This window comes from Coregonus clupeaformis, chromosome 33, assembly GCF_020615455.1.
Source record: "Coregonus clupeaformis isolate EN_2021a chromosome 33, ASM2061545v1, whole genome shotgun sequence".
Lineage (NCBI taxonomy): Eukaryota > Metazoa > Chordata > Actinopteri > Salmoniformes > Salmonidae > Coregonus > Coregonus clupeaformis.
Window position 1 is genome coordinate 17,065,615 of NC_059224.1, and position 21,080 is coordinate 17,086,694.

The window sequence follows — 21,080 nt, forward strand, 5'->3', positions numbered from 1 at the left end:
CACACTCCACTGGCTTCCAGTTGAAGCTCGCATCTGCTACAAGACCATGGTGCTTGCCTACGGAGCTGTGAGGGGAACGGCACCTCCGTACCTTCAGGCTCTGATCAGTCCCTACACCCAAACGAGGGCACTGCGTTCATCCACCTCTGGCCTGCTGGCTCCCTACCTCTGCGGAAGCATAGTTCCCGCTCAGCCCAGTCAAAACTGTTCGCTGCTCTGTCACCCCAATGGTGGAACAAGCTCCCTCACGACGCCAGGACAGCGGAGTCACTCACCACCTTCCGGAGACATTTGAAACCCCACCTCTTTAAGGAATACCTGGGATAGGATAAAGTAATCCTTCTACCCCCCCCCCCTTTACTCCAACCCCCCCCCCCCCACCAAAAAAAAAAAAAAAAAAAAAACATTGTAAAGTGGTTATCACACTGGCTATAAGGTGAATGCACCTATTTGTAAGTCGCTCTGGATAAGAGCGTCTGCTAAATGACGTAAATGTAAATGTAAATGTTATTCACCAGGAGAGGGCAGTACATGCTAATGAAATGTGTTATTCACCAGGAGAGGGCAGTACATGCTAATGAAATGTGTTATTCACCAGGAGAGGGCAGTACATGCTAAATGAAATGTGTTATTCACCAGGAGAGGGCAGTACATGCTAAAGAAAAGGCGAGACTTGGCTTTGGAGGATTCTCTATTTTTCTTCTTCACATCTGCATCTCTCTCTCTCTTAATATCTATTTATCCATCTCTACATCCATCCCTCTCTCTCACCTTTCTTCTTGAGGTCTGGATCTCTCTCGTACTTCTCGATGATCTGCATGGCTCGTTTCGGGTCGTAGAAGGGGAAAAGGATCTCGTTTAGCCGTGGGTCACGCTGATTCTGGAGAAAGCAATGATGCACAACACTGTCTCACTCACAAGCACATACTGTACACACGCATGTCACTGCACACTAAAGAAATGTGTCCCATTCCTAACTTGAGAAATGTGCATGTAACTCAAACGTTTGTGCAAATCTCCCCATGGACACTAATGCATGCTTTGGCAAAACTTTAAACTTTTTTAAAATGTAGTTTACTTTCGAGAAACTTTACGTTGCCACTATAGCAGGTAGGAACACATCATTCACAGCCTTTGTACTACTGGGGATTCACTTCAGCATTGCACACAGAGATAGAGAAGCAGCCGCACATACAGTAAATAGAAGTGGAAGCAGGTATGTTTTCAGCCAAAGCAGAGACCATTAGCACAAAAGAAGGGGAATAGGATCTGATATTGATCACTGCATTGTTGGGAAAGAGCAAGAAAAGCATTTCATTGTAATAGTGCACGTGACAATAAAAAACGTGAAACTTGTGGGCAGGCAGGCAGCAAGTAGACAGACACCAGACAAAATGGCAGAACAGAAAGCCCCTCCCTCCCCGGGTTGCCATGGTTACACAATCAGTCACAAGTAGGCGGGGCTGGGGAGAAATATACTGAACAAAAATATAAACCCAACATGCAACAATTTCAACGGTTTTACTGAGTTACAGTTCATATAAAGAAATCAGTCAATTGAAATAAATAAATTAGGCCCTAATCTATTTCACATGACTGGGCAGGGGCGCAGCCATGGGTGTGCCTGCGAGGGCATACTGTAGGCCCACCCACTTGGGAGCCAGGCCCAGCCAATCAGAATGAGTTTTTCCCCACAAAAGGGCTTTATTACAGACAGAAATACTCCTCAGTTTCATCAGCTGTCCGGGTGGCTGGTCTCAGACCATCCCGCAGGTGAAGAAGTCGGATGTGGAGGTCCTGGGCTGGCGTGGTTAAACGTGGTCTGCGGTTGTGAGGCGGTTTGGACGTAAAACGACGTTGGTAGAGAAATGAACATTACATTCTCTGGCAACAGCTCTGTTGGACATTCCTGCAGTCAGCATGCCAACTGCATGCTCCCTCAAAACTTGAGACATCTGTGGCATTGTGTTGTGTGACAAAACTGCACATTTTAGAGTGGCCTTTTATTGTCCCCAGCACAAGGTGCACCTGTGTAATGATCATGCTGTTTAATCAGCTTCTTGATATGCCACACCTGTCAGGTGGATGGATTATCTTGGCAAATGAGAAACGCTCACTAACAGGGATGTAAACACATTTGTGCTCAGAATTTGAGAGAAGTAAGCTTTTTGTGCGTATGGAACATTTCTGGCATCTTTTACTTCAGCTCATGATACATGGGACCAACACTTTACATGTTGCGTTCATATTTTTGTTCAGTATAGGTCGGGATGGGGGCAAGCAGCTGAGAGGGGAAGGTTGAAGTTACCCCTACAGACACTGATCTAAGATCAGTTTTGCATTGTATCTCCCAATTGTTCACCATTTTTCAACTTCATATTCATCATCTCCAGCACCACCCCAACATCAACATACAGTGAGGGAAAAAAGTATTTGATCCCCTGCTGATTTTGTACGTTTGCCCACTGACAAAGAAATTATCAGTCTATAATTTTAATGGTAGGTTTATTTGAACAGTGAGAGACAGAATAACAACAAAAAAATCCAGAAAAACGAATGTCAGAAATGTTATAAATTGATTTGCATTTTAAATGAGGGAAATAAGTATTTGACCCCCTCTCAATCAGAAAGATTTCTGGCTCCCAGGTGTCTTTTATACAGGTAACGAGCTGAGATTAGGAGCACACTCTTAAAGGGAGTGCTCCTAATCTCAGTTTGTTACCTGTATAAAAGACACCTGTCCACAGAAGCAATCAATCAATCAGATTCCAAACTCTCCACCATGGCCTAGACCAAAGAGCTCTCCAAGGATGTCAGGGACAAGATTGTAGACCTACACAAGGCTGGAATGGGCTACAAGACCATCGCCAAGCAGCTTGGTGAGAAGGTGACAACAGTTGGTGCGATTATTCGCAAATGGAAGAAACACAAAATAACTGTCAATCTCCCCTCGGCCTGGGGCTCCATGCAAGTTCTCACCTCGTGGAGTTGCAATGATCATGAGAACGGTGAGGAATCAGCCCAGAACTACACGGGAGGATCTTGTCAATGATCTCAAGGCAACTGGGACCATAGTCACCAAGAAAACAATTGGTAACACACTACGCCGTGAAGGACTGAAATCCTGCAGCGCCCGCAAGGTCCCCCTGCTCAAGAAAGCACATATACAGGGCCGTCTGAAGTTTGCCAATGAACATCTGAATGATTCAGAGGAGAACTGGGTGAAAGTGTTGTGGTCAGATGAGACCAAAATTGAGCTCTTTGGCATCAACTCAATTCGCCATGTTTGGAGGAGGAGGAATGCTGCCTATGACCCCAAGAACACCATCCCCACCGTCAAACATGGAGGTGGAAACATTATGCTTTGGGGGTGTTTTTCTGCTAAGGGGACAGCACAACTTCACCGCATCAAAGGGACGATGGACAAGGCCATGTACCGTCAAATCTTGGGTGAGAACCTCCTTCCCTCAGCCAGGGCATTGAAAATGGGCCGTGGATGGGTATTCCAGCATGACAATGACCCAAAACACACGGCCAAGGCAACAAAGGAGTGGCTCAAGAAGAAGCACATTAAGGTCCTGGAGTGGCCTAGCCAGTCTCCAGACCTTAATCCCATAGAAAATCTGTGGAGGGAGCTGAAGGTTCGAGTTGCCAAACGTCAGGCTCGAAACCTTAATGACTTGGAGAAGATCTGCAAAGAGGAATGGGACAAAATCCCTCCTGAGATGTGTGTAAACCTGGTGGCCAACTACAAGAAACGTCTGACCTCTGTGATTGCCAACAAGGGTTTTGCCACCAAGTACTAAGTCATGTTTTACAGAGGGGTCAAATACTTATTTCCCTCATTGAAATGCAAATCAATTAATAACATTTTTGACATGCGGTTTTTTCTGAATTATTTTGTTGTTATTCTGTCTCTCACTGTTCAAATAAACCTACCATTAAAATTATAGACTGATCATGTCTTTGTCAGTGGGCAAACGTACAAAATCAGCAGGGGATCAAATACTTTTTTCCCTCACTGTATGTGAAAATGGTGCGTTTCTATGTTTGGTAGTAAAAATATAGGAAGATAAGTGTTTCCAATGACATCATCGGTGTTATTCGTATGATTTTGACCAATTGTGAGCAGGCATTGCCTACGAAATGCCTACTAATTGGTTGATGATGTCATTGGAAACACTTATCTTTCTCTATATTTATACAACACATAGGAATGCGCCATGTTGGGTTGGTGCTGGAGATGATGAATATGAAGTTGAAAATTGTGAAATTTTCCTTTAAGGATTTGAGGAGGGTAATCTGAAACTGATGCTATATCATTGCCTAAGGGCAACTTCTACCCTGTGTCAGGCGAGAGGGTAGGGGTCAAGCAGTCACACAGAGAAGTTAATGAATGATAAAGAGCTTACTTCATTCAGAAAGCTGACTAACTGGTCTACGTTTAAAAAATCACTTTTGTCCCCATTGCTGCAAAGGAATTAATTAGAAAAACAAAATGTTATGTTTCTTAAAAACCCTCTCAGCCAGTCAGTCAGTCAGTAACTAGAAAGCAGAAGGTTTTTTTAAGGGGTCAAAATAGAGAACTGTCGTGTTACACTTTTACATTAACATTTCTATAACGTTAAAATCACCACAGGTCGAACATTTAAATACCATTGAGTTAGTTTAAAACAAAACTTGTTAATGTGTCACTGTTTAAGCAGGTTAGGTTTTCCAGAGGTTATTAGTAGAGAAGCTGCAGACTGTTTAATAAATGTTGATCTCTCAATCAAACACCAACATACAACAACACCCTCTCTCTCACTCTTCTTCAACTCTCTATTCCCTGTCATTCACATACAGTGTCTACACTACAGCTATCAACACAACAGTTACACAAACAGCTGTTACTAAATATCTCATTACTATCACAATCACAGTTCCTGGAAAAATACATAGCAATAAAAAAGCCATGTAGATGTTGTACTGTAAATGTCTGCCCAGTGAGCAAAACTGGTTGAAAATTCGTCATTAACTTGGTTGTATGATTTCAGACATTGTTACTCCTACACTAACTGCACACTTCGATGTGACTAGCATTAAGGGTGCAGTTACCTTTCTAGGCTAAAGTAGAGCAGAGTAGCTATTGAGGGTAGAGAGTATAGTAAAAGAGGTCTGGGGAGTAGAGCTAGTGACAACTCACATTTTCTTGAAGAGTTCCTCGATGTCAGTACGAGGGCAGATCTTCTGAGTCAGGGCATAGAAGATGTCAAATGGAAACGCTGAATGTTCTATCTCATCGTTCTGAGGGAGATAACATTATACACTGAGTATACAAAACATTATGAACACCTGCTCTTTCCATGACATAGACTGACCAGGTGAATCCAGGTGAAAGCTATGATCCCTTATTGATGTCACTTGTTAAATCCACTTCAATCAGTGTAGATGAAGGGGAGGAGACAGGTTAAATAATGATTTATAAGCCTTGAAACAATTGAGACGTTGATTGTGTATGTGTGCCATTCAGAAGGTGAATGGGCAAGACAAAATATTTAAGTGCTTTTGAACGGGGTTTGGTAGTAGGTGCCAGAAGCACCGGTTTAATTGTGTCAAGAACTGCAACGCGGCTAAACTTTTCACGCTCAACAGTTTCCTGTGTGTATCAAGAATGGTCCACCACCCAAAGGACATCCAGCCAACTTGACACAACTGTGGGAAGCATTGGAGTCAACATGGGCCAGCATCCCTGTGGAACGCTTTCGACACCTTGTAGAGTCCATTCCCTGACGATTTGAGAAGGGGGGTGCAAATCAATATTAGGAAGGTGTTCCTAATGTTTGGTATACTCAGTGTATAGTTAAATGCTAGATCCGAAGACAGCAAGTTACAGTGCACAACATCAGACAAACACATGTCATGAACACACGCACACCTCAATTACCTCGACTAACTGGTGCCCCCGCACATTGACTCTGTACTGGTACCCCCTGTATATAACCTTGCTACTGTTATTTTACTGCTTCTCTTTAATTTGTTACTTTTATTTCTTCTTATTTTTTTATTTAATATATATATATATTTTTTTGTATTCTTTCTTTAAATTGTTGGTTAAGGGCTTGTAAGTAAGCATTTCACTGTAAGGTCTAGACCTGTTGTATTCGCCGCATGTGACAAATAAAATTTGATTTGATTTTGATTTGATTTAACACATGCGCAACACATCCACTGCACCTTTCCACTAGGCAGACCCAGTTCCTTCAGAGCCTGAAAGATTCCTTTCTCTGTTTTCCCAGATGCAAACGTCCGTGTGATGCTGAAACAGAGAGGAGAGAGGCAGCTGTCATCACAACGTTCATCAATCAAATGACTGCTGATAAATGTTATTACTAACTGAAATGTCTCTTACGTTCTCACTGGGATCTTGCCGTTCACATTGGTCAAAAAGCACATCCTCATCCAACTAAAAAATAGGAAAGACGCAGCACGTTGAGGTGTGTGTGTTTCTTGAAGCAGGAAATAGGACGGATGTTGAGGTGAGTGTGTTTCTTGAAGCAGGAAATAGGATGGACGTTGTTGAGGGGTGTGTGTGTGTATCTGTGTCTGTGTGTGTGTGTAATATTGTATGAATGTGTGTGTGTAATGTTGTATGAAAATGTGTGTGTGTGTGTTTATTACTGTGTGTGTGTGTGTGTGTGTGTGTCTACTCACTGTTTCTTGAGGCAGGTCATAGGACAGACGTTATTGGCTCTGAAGTTATGGATCACTGACCTCAAACCCTCTGTCCACTTCTGAAAACAAACAAACAAAAGGGTTCAAACACAATACACACACACAAGTACAGCCTTCTCTGGCCGTTTGTTTACTCACAGCGTATCTTTTTCACTGTTTATGTGTGTTCTCTCCTCTCTCACAGTGTGTCTGTTTACATCTCAGAGCAGACACAGCTAAAGAGCAGATGCAGGCACACAGCAATCCTGTCTGTCTCTGTGTGTGTGCGCACACGTTTGATTGTGTATGTCTGAGGGCAGGAGTGTGTTGTAGAGAGGTAGAGAGGTATTTCTCCTCAGCCACTCCATCCCTTGGGCCAGATGAGACGGCTACTCTAACACAGGGGTTCCCAAACTTTTTCACTCAGAGCCCCCCTTCCAGCATTGGGAAACATGTTGTATGAATGTTGTATTAGCATTGTGTGTTTACCCTAGCAGTGTCTGGGCTGTCAGCCACCATGTACATGAAGGACAGGTTGACGAGGTCGGTGCCGCTGCAGATACAGATTACACATCCCTCCAACTCCTCCTCCTTCTTCCCCGCTGCCTCGAACAAAGACAGGATCTTAGGGTCCTAGAGAGAGGGGGAAGAGGGAGAGAGAGATATATAGAGAGAGAGATAGAGAGAGCGAGAGAGAGAGAGCAAGAGAGAGGGACAGAGAGAGAGCGAGAGAGCAAGAGAGAAGGACAGAGAGAGAGCGAGAGAGAGAGAGGGACAGAGAGAGAGCGAGAGAGCGAGAGAGCGAGAGAGGGACAGAGAGAGTGAGAGAGCGAGAGCAAGAGAGAGGGACAGAGAGAGAGCGAGAGAGCGAGAGAGAGAGACAGATAGAGAGTCTCATCAAATCATTACAAAACATTATCATTCCATTGATTAACCATTTTATCTGTTTAAGACTGAATATATTATATAATAGTTCCTGGACAATCTACTTTTCTATGTAACATGGAGTAATTGAGGATTCCCCTTTTTGAACTATCTAGGACAACCAGAATATCTGTTGTGTGACTGAATAATAATAATAATAATAATAATAATATGCCATTTAGCAGACGCTTTTATCCAAAGCGACTTACAGTCATAATCAACTGGATAGCAACAGACGGTTCATTCTGCAAGGCCAGCCTCTGTTTATTAACGCCAATACAGCCAATTATCATCAATGTGATTCTTTTTTCTGTGTTCATTGATTTAACGGCAATAGTTCAGTGTGATTGTGTAATTCAGTTAGGAGTCCAACAGAGATCAGCCATGAGATAAGCTGCTCTTTGTCTGTTGTTTACCAAGAAGAACACGTCCCCTTACCACACACACAGGGAGGGACACAGCCTTACACACCACACACACACACGTATGCCATGAACAGACGCATGCACACACACTGTCTCACACATAGAGCACCTTCCGTTCTGTCAAGAATTCACACACCAGTGAGTTTTTTCAGATGTTTGAGTATTTGTTCGGAGCTGTGCGAGGGGTTTATTCTCAGGCTCTGTATGAGCACTCCCTCAGGACCCTGGGGCCTTCCATAATTCATGTCGCCCACATGATGTCAAATATTACGCTACAGCAGGATACAACCAGGGAATTACTGAGGGAGTAAATATGGAATGGAGGGACTAGCTGTGTGTGTGTGTGGTGTGTGTGTGTGTGTGTGTGTGTGTGTGTGTGTTCAGCCCTGATGTTCATGAAAAGAATACTCTGTGGTTAATGTCGGCTGTATCTTCAACAAATCCTTTCTGTTTAAAGAAAGCAGAAAGGACTTTCAGGGCACCTAACAGCCTAGCTAATTTTCCCCCCAACATCGGACACCCCCTAACTTCGGACACTCTCTAGCGATTGGAGGACTAAATCACCTCGAGTTCAACATTTAAATGGACTGGAAAATAACGGTACGTTTTGCGACTAAAGACACCCTTCTAGCTAGCTGACCACCGATTTTCATTGCAATTTATGTAAGTTAAGTTAGGTTTTGAGAGTATTCAAAAAAGTTATATACATACACATTTTGTGGGACACGCTGTATATTGTAAAATTCGACTGCGCGACAGACCACACCTAATTTAATATCCAACTTTTTACCTCTGAAATATAGCTAACAGACTTTCTAATGTTGCTAGCTTAGTTGCTAAATGTTGATAGAAACTGCTAAGTAAGCAAAAAGGAAAGAAATTGTAAGCATTAGATAATACATATAACGAAAACAGCTGAATGCTGTCAAGCTTGACCTTTTCAGAATTGGAGTCCTTTGATGGGGGCGTTTTACACAATCTGCAAAAATTTATTTTGAACGTTGAACCATTAACTTTTTTACACCTATCACTGTTGGCTATGTTTCAGCTACATATAGGCAGTATTTAGTCTAATGTTACAATGTATGCATCAATATTAAACTAATTGGGACACTACTTTTCATTACAGATAACATCAAACAAAAAACGTGGGTACACTTTCAGTTATTGTGAAAACTTTCATCACTTTTCAATGCCTTAGCTTTGAAATGTAAATGTTTATACATATTCAGATTGAGTTATCTTTCTAAAATGTATATAGTATGCCAAGTTATTTAGCTACAGTGAGGGACAAAAGTATTTGATCCCCTGCTGATTTTGTACGTTTACCCACTGACAAAGAAATTATCAGTCTATAATTTTAATGGTATGTTTATTTGAACAGTGAGAGACAGAATAACAACAAAAAAATCCAGAAAAACACATGTCAAAAATGTTATAAATTGATTTGCATTTTAATGAGGGAAATAAGTACTTGACCCCCTCTCAATCAGAAAGATTTCTGGCTCCCAGGTGTCTTTTATACAGGTAATGAGCTGAGATTAGGAGCACACTCTTAAAGGGAGTGCTCCTAATCTCAGTTTGTTACCTGTATAAAATACACCTGTCCACAGAAGCAATCAATCAATCAGATTCCAAACTCTCCACCATGGCCAAGACCAAAGAGCTCTCCAAGGATGTCAAGGACAAGATTGTAGACCTACACAAGGCTGGAATGGGCTACAAAACCATCGCCAAGCAGCTTGGTGAGAAGGTGACAACAGTTGGTGCGATTATCCATGACAATCACCCAAAACACACGGCCAAGGCAACAAAGGAGTGGCTCAAGAAGAAGCACATTAAGGTCCTGGAGTGGCCTAGCCAGTCTCCAGACCTTAATCCCATAGAAAATCTGTGGAGGGAGCTGAAGGTTCGAGTTGCCAAACGTCAGCCTCGAAAACCTTAATGACTTGGAGAAGATCTGCAAAGAGGAGTGGGACAAAATCCCTCCTGAGATGTGTGCAAACATGGTGGCCAACTACAAGTACTAAGTCATGTTTTGCAGAGCGGTCAAATACATATTTCCCTCATTAAAATGCAAATCAATTTATAACATTTTTGACATGCGTTTTTCTGGATTTTTTTGTTGTTATTCTGTCTCTCACTGTTCAAATAAACCTACCATTAAAATTATAGACTGATCATTTATTTGTCAGTGGGTAAACGTACAAAATCAGCAGGGGATCAAATACTTTTTTCCCTCACTGTACATGTATTTACCACCACAGCATGGAGAAAGTCAAGAGGAAGCAGTGGAGTGAGGTGGACATGTTCCATGCCATGGAGGACTACAGGGCAGGGATGGCTCTCCGCCAGGCTGCCAAGGTTAGGCATCTTTTGTTTTTAGGAGATTACCACGTGTATGTGAATTTTATCTGCTAGTAACAGTTTTATTTTCTTATCTACCAAGGTGCATGGTGTACCTCGGCAGACCCAAGTGTTTCCCCGGTGGCCACTACACACTGGGAGGATTTTTATTGTGATTTTTGTGACAATATAGTGATGGAGGTCGAGATTTAATTTTTTGTTTTGTTTGTGTTCATATGAAATTATTTGTACAAAAAAAATGTCTAAAATATAATATATATATTTATTCAACCCATCTTGTGTATTTCTTCCTTTCCTTTCCAAGTGCATCTCTGCAACACAAACTCCAACAGTGTTTTCATTGTTTATGTCAATGCACATTACTGAAATTAAAGTTTTATTTGATGTAAATTATTAATACTCATATTTTAGTATTCAACTGTTATCTACTTTATCAAAACATAAGATTAATCTGTAAAACAAATGATGAGACATTATTTGGTTAAAACACTGAATATGTTGGTGAAGAACCATTTCTTAAGAGTCCACAGGAGGGCGCACCGGGCTACGCAATGAAAAGTTGACAGGCAAGTCATTATTTTTTTCCAGAAGGCTAGCCAACTATCTAGTAAACACTTCGGGTACGTGGTTGGTGTCTCTTTTTTTAACAAAATTAAACGGATATATCTTGTAATTGAACAAAATAGTAAGGTGGCCAATAACTGGGGCGTATGCCGATAATACGGGACGTATTTCTTTGCTAAACCGCTTATCAAAAAGCTGATAATAGTAGTATTTCAACTGAAATGTCAAACTTGCTAATTGCTAACCCGTTAGCTAACATTTTTACGACACCAATAATCACATAACATTGATGGCTTGATCACAAGATAACACTGTTGAAGGTAATATATTTCTTAAACGCTGTTGAATATGCCGATAACACGGGGTTCCACGCTAGACATTGACATAGACAGCCTTCAATCCACGGGTACTAAATAGCTTTAGATACAGCTAGAAAGCTGGAGGGTTATAAACATTAAAGTATTAAATATTTCATGTTGTTGAATGTAGATGTACTTGGTCTAGGATCTGAAGGGCAGCGAGCAGCAGTAACCTATATTTCACCAACTTCCCTCAGCATTCACTACTACTGTCCTTGAAATGTTGTACTGATCAATAGTGATTTAACGGTGGTGGGAACAATGGCACAACAGACTAACTCTGTTCTGTTCGTTCTGTTCTGTTGCCTTGGCCACTTCAAGTACCGCTGCCCTTAGTGACGTCACCGTCACCCCAATTATGACTTGGCCCTCTGGGTGGAATGGTAGGGTCGTAAGGTCGAGGTGATGGATGGAGAGCGAGACGGAGAGGTAGAGAGTAAGAAAGGAGTGGGTGGGAAGACATGAAGGTTGTTTGAAAGAGGGATGGAGGGAGGGAGAGAGGGATGAAATTGTGTATCCAAAATCTCACCCTTGGCACGGCTCCAACTCGAATACTGTTGATCAGAGAACATTCTAGAACCTGGCCCTCCTGTAGAGAGAGAAAGATGGAGGGATAGAGGAGAGAGAAAGAAGAGAGAGACAGAGAGGAGAGAGAGAGAGGGAGACAGAGAGAGGGAGACAGAGAGAGAGAGGGACAGAGAGGAGACAGAGAGAGAGAGACAGAGAGAGGAGAGAGAGAGCGAGAGACAGGGAGAGAGAGGGATAGAGAGAGGGGGGAGAGAGAGAGGGGGGAGAGAGAGGGAGAGAGACAGAGAGAGAGAGGGAGAGAGAGGAGAGAGAGAGCGAGAGACAGGGAGAGAGAGACAGAGAGGAGACAGAGAGAGAGAGAGAGAGAGAGAGAGAGCGAGAGAGAGGAGACAGAGAAAGAGAGAGACAGAGAGAGAGAGGGGGAGGGAGAGAGAGAGAGAGAGAGAGACAGAGGACAGAGAGAGAGAGGGAGAGTGAGACATAGGACAGAGAGAGAGAGACAGAGAGAGAGGGGGGAGGGAGAGAGAGAGACAGAGAGAGCGGAGACAGAGACAGAGAGAGAGCGAGACAGAGACAGAGACAGAGACAGAGAGAGAGAGAGAGAGAGAGAGAGAGAGAGAGAGAGAGAGACAGAGAGAGAGAGAGAGAGAGAGAGAGACAGAGAGAGAGAGAGAGAGAGAGAGAGACAGAGAGAGACAGAGAGATAGAGGACAGAGAGAGAGAGAGAGAGAGAGAGAGAGAGAGAGAGCACAGAGAGAGAGAGAGAGAGAGAGACACAGAGAGAGAGAGAGAGACAGAGCGAGAGAGAGCGAGAGAGAGAGAGAGAGAGGGAGACAGAAAATAGAGATCTCATCAATACCAAATAAAACAAACATACTCCCACCCCACCTGACTCCCCAAACCTCACCTAGCTTTGTCTGATTACTGTAGCAACCTGACTGTCACTTCCAGAAGCCCCATAGACATTCTGTCTACAGCTAATGACAAGATATGGCTGTTCACAAGGACATCTGCCTACACACCCCATATAGCATGGATAAATACAATACCCTAGAGAGAGAGACGGTAATATGACCAGTGTGGAGGGATATCTTGCTATCCTCTTACACAACGGCTGAATCACAACGGTGTGACGGATAACAACGGCCTTCCCCTCCAACCAGCATTACCTTAAACCACGAGTAGCCAACCCTCCTAATTGGAAGAATCAGGTGTGCTAGACCCAGTATCTAACTCTCCAGGAGTAGGGTATAGGCTACCACTGCCTTATATGTGGTTGCTGAAATGTGTGATAAATGCTATAGTCAACTTTCAGCAAGGATATGGGCCTATATCTCCTCTATAGGGAGGGTTCATTTGACACAGCCCTCTCAGAGTCAACTTTCGATAGTTCTTCAGTTATGGCTAAGTCAAGTTATGTCTCAAGCTATTCATTCCATTCATATAGAGAGCCTATTCATTCCTAATGCTCTCCATGCGAATGGAGGAAACTGATTTGCAAGAACCTACTGTTGGAAAAGGAGAATAGTGTTGAAAAGGACCTTGCAGTCGAAAGGTCAACAACACATAACGGACTGCATTCTATCCTCTTGACTGTTTTCCTACAGGATCATCCTCTCTAAATACCCTTCAGTCTTTTATTTTCTCTCTCTGAATACACTCAGAATACTAAGACAGGGCTCTGCATTGAGTGAGAGGTTGAGACCAGAGGCATTTATATACGCGGCTCTGGTTGAGAGACTGTACCTTTCCATCGCTCTTCCACGTGATGAAGAAGCCAAACTCGTCCACTTTAACCAGACAGTTAGGCTCAAACAGAAACGGGTCCTGCAAGAAGACAGAAGCATTTTAATAAGAGAGCAGCCTCATCAATCAGAGGTTTTATTTGACATCCGAAGACATTACACACCTGCTCCATTACCTAGCTAGCACACACACAGGCTTATGGAACAAGATAAACAGCATTGATAATTCATTTGTAAAGATGTAACACACACACACACACGTGCAAGGAGAATAGACACACACGTAGGCGAGGAGACACATACACAAGGAAAACACACACACAAAACACACACACACACCTACACCCTGTGTGTGCAGGACAAGACGACCTAGCACTAGAAAAAACAAAAACACAGGAATGTGAATATCATGAACTGTTGAATGTGTATCACACACCAACCAACCGCTACCTTGGTGACAGAACATAACCCTACTTAACGTAGCAGGCAACACTCACTGGTCTCCTGGACATACAGTTGAAGTCGGAAGTTTACATACACCTTAGCCAAATACATTTAAACTCAGTTTCACAATTCCTGACATTTAATCCTAGTAAAAATTCCCTGTTAGGATCATCATTTTATTTTAAGAATGTGAAATGTCAGAATAATAGTAGAGAGAATGATTTATTTCAGCTTTTATTTCTTTCATCACCTTCCCAGTGGGTCAGATGTTTACATACACTCAATTAGTATTTGGTAGCATTGCCTTTAAATTGTTTAACTTGGGTTAAAAGTTTTGGGTAGCCTTCCACAAGCTTCCCACAATAAGTTGGGTGAATTTTGGCCCATTCCTCCTGACAGAGCTGGTGTAACTGAGTCAGGTTTGTAGGCCTCCTTGCTCGCACACGCTTTTTCAGTTCTGCCCACAAATGTTCTATAGGATTGAGGTCAGGGCTTTGTGATGGCCACTCCAATACCTTGACTTTGTTGTCCTTAAGCCATTTTGCCACAACTTTGGAAGTATGCTTGGGGTCATTGTCCATTTGGAAGACCCATTTGCGACCAAGCTTTAACTTCCTGACTGATGTCTTGAGATGTTGCTTCAATATATCCACATAATGCCATCTATTTTGTGAAGTGCACCAGTCCCTCCTGCAGCAAAGCACCCCCACAGCATGATGCTGTCACCCCCGTGCTTCACGGTTGGGATGGTGTTCTTCGGCTTGAAGCCTCCCCTTTTTCCACCCAACATAACGATGGTCATTATGGCCAAACAGTTCTATTTTTGTTTTATCAGACCAGAGGACATTTCTCTAAAAAGTACGATCTTTGTCCCCATGTGCAGTTGCAAACCGTAGTCTGACTTTTATGGCAGTTTTGGAGCAGTGGCTTCTTCCTTGCTGAGCGGCCTTTCAGGTTATGTCCATATAGGACTTGTTTTTACTGTGGATATAGATACTTTTGTACCCGTTTCCTCCATCATCTTCACAAGGTCCTTTGCTGTTGTTCTGGGAATGATTTGCACTTTTCGCATCAAAGTTTGTTCATCTCTAGGAGACAGAACGCGTCTCCTTCCTGAGCGGTATGACAGCTGCGTGGTCCCATGGTGTTTATACTTGCGTACTATTGTTTATACAGATGAACGTGGTACCTTCAGGCATTTGGAAATTGCTCCCAAGGATGAACCAGACTTGTGGAGGTCTACAAATATTTTTTTGAGGTCTTGGCTGATTTCTTTTGATTTTCACATGATGTCAAGCAAAGAGGCACTGAGTTTGAAGGTAGGCCTTGAAATACATCCACAGGTACACCTCCAATTGACTCAAATTATGTCAATTAGCCTATCAGGAGCTTCTAAAGCCATGACATCATTTTCTGGAATTTTCCAAGCTGTTTAAAGGCACAGTCAACTTAGTGTATGTAAACTTCTGACCCACTGGAATTGTGATACAGTGAATTATAAGTGAAATAATCTGTCTGTAAACAATTGTTGGAAAAATGACTTGTGTCATGCACAAAGTAGGTGTCCTAACAGACTTGCCAAAACGATACTTTGTCAACAAGAAATGTGTGGAGTGGTTGAAAAATGAGTTTTAATGACTCCAACCTAAGTGTATGTAAACTTCCGACTTCAACTGTATCATAAAATATAAATTATCCTGGCTAATAGTATTACACTTCCTCTTACATGTTTACTGTGAGTTTGTGTGACATTGGAAACGTTTTATTAAACCATTTGCATCAGAGCAAGAGTCTGAAGTTATATCTACTTAGAGAAATATCAAAATAGTTCCCAACCTACTATTTAAAAGCCCTAACTTAAAGGTTAGAGCTGTGCTTTATTTACAGTCTACTTAATGTGGTAAACCACAGACTTTCAAATCCCTGAGACTATTATTAGTCAAACAGCCAAGATTGTTTCAGGCCACTCTGTCCAATATGAGAGAGAGAGAGAGAGAGAGAGAGAGAGAGAGAGAGAGAGAGAGAGAGAGAGAGAGAGAGAGAGAGAGAGAGAGAGAGAGAGAGAGAGAGAGAGAGAGAGAGAGAGAGAGAGAGAGAGAGAGAGAGAGAGAGAGAGAGAGAGAGAGAGAGAGATAGAGAGAGAGAGAGAGAGAGAGAGAGAGAGAGAGAGACACAGAGACACAGAGAGAGAGAGAAGAGAGAGAGAGAGAGAGAGAGAGACACAGAGAGAGAGAGAGAGAGAGAGAGAGAGAGAGAGAGAGAGAGAGAGAGAGAGAGAGAGAGAGAGAGAGAGAGAGAGAGAGAGAGAAAGGGGGAGTAAGTAGGGGTGGGCTGGCGACAGAGTAATAGGAAAGTCACTTGGATTACATTCCAGTAGTCCATCCATTTATCTGCCACATTCTAAGTGAGCGCCCATGTGTGTGTAAGACAAAGAGAGTAGGAGAGAGAAACAGAGTAGAAGGTAGTTGCAGTCTCAACTATAACTGGAACTAAAGCAAACGGTGAGCGACACACACACATTATGAAAGTCCTACAGTACATGTGCTGCTCGACACCAAAAATAGCCCTAACTCACTTTCTCTGAGCAAATATGGCTGTTAAATTCACCCAGATCCAGTCACCTAATCCCAGACTAATAATTAACCGTCCTGACATTTAGAGAAGTTGGAAACCACCAAGAATGCAGTTCAAATTGACCCTTCACCTGTTCTTCCATCTGTGTTGTGCACCTTGTGGTGTAAACTGAGCTTCCGTTGTATTCATCTTGTAAAGATGTCTGTCATAGCTAGTATCTACAATATCATGCTGGGCTCTCCTTCCTGTTAAGAGGTAACCTAGCTGAGATGGTCTAGTCTTCTACTCCTGATGAAGCTAAAATGGCTTTTAAGGAATATTTTACTAGAAACACTCTGTCCCTACTCCCAAATGCACGCACACGCCCCCTCCCTCCCCCATCACACACATGGCTAAAAACTACAACCAAACACTCATATTTGCGACCCTTTGAATTGGCAGTGCAACACCATTTTTAATTGGTTGCTAGGTGCTAGTGATTTTTTCTTCGTTTTTGGTTCACAATATGCTATTTCTTTATTATAAAGATTTATTCAAAGAGCAATAGGTCTGCAACAATGGGTTTGCAGACCAGATATTCAAAAAGTTTTGGTCCGAAGTCTTGGTTGAATCTTTGCGATGCGCAATTCAGTCATCATGCACTGTTTGAATGAACATTTCTAAAGGCTTTCCCAAAAAACCTTCCCAATTAAATGTTGACTGCAAAGTAGGCCTACCTGGCAGAATGATATCATGATGATTTGTATCAATCATGGGGCAAAAACATGTAGCCTACACTGTACATTGCACAGTACAAAAAACAATGATGTATATAAACCCTGTATTGCTGATGCTGTGTATTGGCCAGTGAGAGGCTTTGAAGCCACCGGTCGGCCATATTGGCACTCCCCAGTAGGAGCAGTCCTCCATGGGAAGGAATGGAATTCTAAAGTATTTTAATTAAATGTTTCAAGGACAAAATTACATGTATTTAAGTATTTGTCTGTTGTCCGAACCGTTTGGGTCTCACAAACACGATGGTGTTCTACGTTTTGCTCTACGACCCCCACAAGCCTCACAAGACTCGTCTGAAGGTAACGCAATACTGCTTTCAGAAATGAATGGAAGTATGGAAGTTGTTTTGTGTCTACCCCAAAAAAGGGTTAAATATGGGTAAAAATGTATAAAAACTATTTTCTGAGCTTTCTTATATACATTTACATTTTAGTCATTTAGCAGACGCTCTTATCCAGAGCGACTTTACAGTTAGTGAGTGCATACATAATTTTTATATTTTTCATAGGACAGACACTTCAAAACATACTTCCTTTTTATTTATTTTTTGACTATCTGTTTTACCATGTGTGAATGTGTTTATTCAGTGCGTTTCTATGGGCTAATGGCAGTCAGGCCAAATTCAATGTTTAATCAAATATTCTTTTCATATTTATTTTTGATACAGGGGTCCTAAAATTCCAAATCGAATAGCAAAATGATACATGGTATGACCATCTTAAAACAATTCCATATGTTAGCTTTTTTATTGTTCCCAGACCTCAAAAGAAACTCAGTTTCTCAAAATGCATTCTACCATGCTCCAAGCATGCAAATTGGAGCAAGGGAGGGTCGGAGTCCAAATTAAAGTATGCGAAACGGAGCACTGAGGGCACTTCAATGGAAAGTATGCATAGAAATATGACGCAACCACGTAAAAAATGACGCAACATTTCTTGAACTCAATAGCAGCCATTATTTGAGCTGAAGCGAGAGAAAATACACTCCGACTTCGGATTGAAATGTTGCCAATTTAGATCTCATATGTTGCTTGACTACAATATTTTTTCTTGATACGTTAATAAATACTTGCTGTGTTAATTTTGGCATGTTTACCTGCCTTCATAGATTGCAAGCCCTTAATAAGTCAATAGGGCTAACTGGCTAGCTACTAGTACTGTAGAGTGACTGTTAAAAAGGAAACAGATTGTGCAAGGAAACAATTGTCCCTCCAAACAATCAATGTAGATATGATATTGTCAAGTTAAAATGTAATTATTTGCGCATGGAGAGTAGGTCATTATACGTTATAGGCTACTTGCTCAGCCCGCAAATTAAATATAAAATTTAAATGATGCACGCATCATCCGCTTTACCGGGCCAGTATTCTTTTCATTCGGGCCAGTAGCTTTCAGTTTGTACTGGCCCGGTGTGCCTCTGGCAAATTTACCTGAATGTCAAGCCCTGCAAGGGCATGCTAATTTAAAAGATGGCTAGTCATTACTAGCCTGGTTCTGTATGGAATGCAGGTACATTATGGGACACAGGTCAGGTCATTATTATCAGAAGAACCAAATCATGTGCTGGTGCCATCAACTGAAACATTTGGTGGCTGAAAAAAGTTAGTTTAGAGCCCTGCACACACACACACACACACACGCACGCGCACGCACGCACGCACGCACGCACGCGCACACTCCTTGGATGGAGTGGGGTAGAGAGTGCAGGTGGGAGTCATATATTTGTCTGGAGAAAGAAAAGAGGGGGACCCCTGGTTGTCAGACTCGCTACTCTCATTACTTTACATTCCACTCTCAGTGCATAGTGGATCTGCTAAGTGTGGTGTGTGTGTGTGTTGAGTGTGTGTGTGTCGGTTTTGACTGCAGCATGGCTCCCTCCTCTAAGAGTTCCCCATCCATCCCCATGCTCTTTAAAAAGAACACACACACACACACACACACACACAAACACCCCGAAAACACACACACACACACACACACACACACACACACACACACACACAGGACTGCTAAGAGTAGGCCTGGGGGACCACAGTGTTCTCTACAGGAGTCAGAGTCATCCAACATCTGTAAATGTGAGAAACAAACAGGGTCTCTATCAAACCTCCCTTGCCCATAACTATATACTATATTAAAGACACTATAAATATAACAACTATAAACGCCTGTCAAACCAATCAGAATAATGGTTATGGCTTAATGTGGAATGACTCAACTATCTAATAGTCTCTGGCATGATTGATTGAGTAAGCAGCCAACATTAACACACAGAACAAATCAGATCCTATGGCCTGATACACATGGGTACACAGTCCACATCAGGTATGCTGTTGCTTCGGCCATTTTGACTGTCAGTGTGGATCTGAGGTTTGTTTTCCATTAGATGCCTGAGTCACTGGCAGCTGCTGTGTGTCTGTGTGTGTGTGTGTGTGTGTATGTATGTGTGTGTGGACTCAGTAATGAGGGAGGCAGAGGAAGATGATGTGAAGCATCAGTAAGGAGGGTACAGGAGGGGAATGCTGTCATTTCCTCATCTTTCCTCCATAATGGAAAGATGGAGAACGGGAGATGGAGAGACGGAGTGTGGGAGTGTGGGAGTGTGGGAGAGTGGGAAATGGCTGGTCTTTGAGCCGACACACACACACCCTGATGTCCCTAAAGTGCCTAAACCAATTAGAGCATCATCAGGCACCAGACCGGCGATGAGTCCAGGAAATGTCTCCCTGCACATCCTAATGTCATCATTAGTATTACTTATTTATTGATGTCTAATGGGAAGGGAAGTCCCAAAGGACACACACACACACACACACACACACACGCACACGCACGGGCATGTCCATAAGGACAGAGGGATGACTCAACGCCACCATGACTAAGAGTCTCCAATTGACCTTTGACCTAAAGCAATTATGGTCGTCAGTCACCGAGAGAGATCATCCATGCACGTCACACACCTTGTCTTCTTACATCGTCTGAGGTGAACTTAGATGATACCTAGAGAGATACAATTGATCGATAGTTTGAGAGACTGAGAGAAAAGGACTGTGTAGCTGTCCATGACCAAAGCGCCCTCTTTGGCCTCATGGGTGGAATGTTATTAATATTTTTCATAATTTCATATTATTATTATTTATTTATTTATTTTTTTACGAAAATCTGGTGTTTCTATGTCAAACAGTTTTGTTATATTTCAGTCTTCTGTGATGTATATAAAGTGTAATATTGGCATGCAAACTCAAAATGTAATACATTTCAACTCTATATCTAACATGGTACTGGTGTCTTCTTTTTTTAAAGACCATAACCATGTGTGTGAGGTGTACACTTTTGTTTCAAAGCAGATTTGTTTAAGACTACCAAGAATCACTCTGTGTGACCCTGATTCAACCCACTGCAATAAAAGGTTTAAAAAATGACACACGTAGTGTACAAAACATTAAGGACACCTTCCTAATATTGAGTTGCACCCCCGTTTGCCCTCAGAACAGCCTCAATTCGTCAGGGCATGGACTCTACAACGTGTCGAAAGTGTTCCACAGGGATGCTGGCCCATGTTGACTCCAATGCTTCCCACAGTTGTGTGAAGTTGGCTGGATGTCCTTTGGGTGGTGGACCATTCTTTATACACACGGAAAACTGTTGAGCATGAAAAACCCAGCAGCGTTGCAGTTCTTGACACAC

The 21,080-nt window shown here is 42.4% G+C and overlaps 1 protein-coding gene across 5 annotated transcripts in view; it reads right to left on the minus strand.

Moving 5' to 3' along the window:
* Positions 1-21,080, minus strand: part of LOC121548687 (1-phosphatidylinositol 4,5-bisphosphate phosphodiesterase beta-4-like) — a 145,250-nt gene that overhangs the window by 55,433 nt on the left and 68,737 nt on the right. For 4 of the 5 annotated variants that reach the window (XM_045210176.1, XM_045210178.1, XM_045210177.1 and 1 more), the window contains exons 5-13: positions 13,607-13,687; positions 11,862-11,921; positions 7,183-7,326; positions 6,694-6,773; positions 6,392-6,445; positions 6,217-6,298; positions 5,186-5,286; positions 4,413-4,470; positions 772-880 (exon numbers count right to left, since the gene is read on the minus strand). In XM_045210176.1, coding sequence (XP_045066111.1) covers positions 772-880; positions 4,413-4,470; positions 5,186-5,286; positions 6,217-6,298; positions 6,392-6,445; positions 6,694-6,773; positions 7,183-7,326; positions 11,862-11,921; positions 13,607-13,687 — 769 coding nt within the window. Of the gene's footprint in view, positions 1-771; positions 881-4,412; positions 4,471-5,185; positions 5,287-6,216; positions 6,299-6,391; positions 6,446-6,693; positions 6,774-7,182; positions 7,327-11,861; positions 11,922-13,606; positions 13,688-21,080 lie in introns of those variants that run through there. The other variant, XM_045210179.1, reaches the window with a different exon arrangement.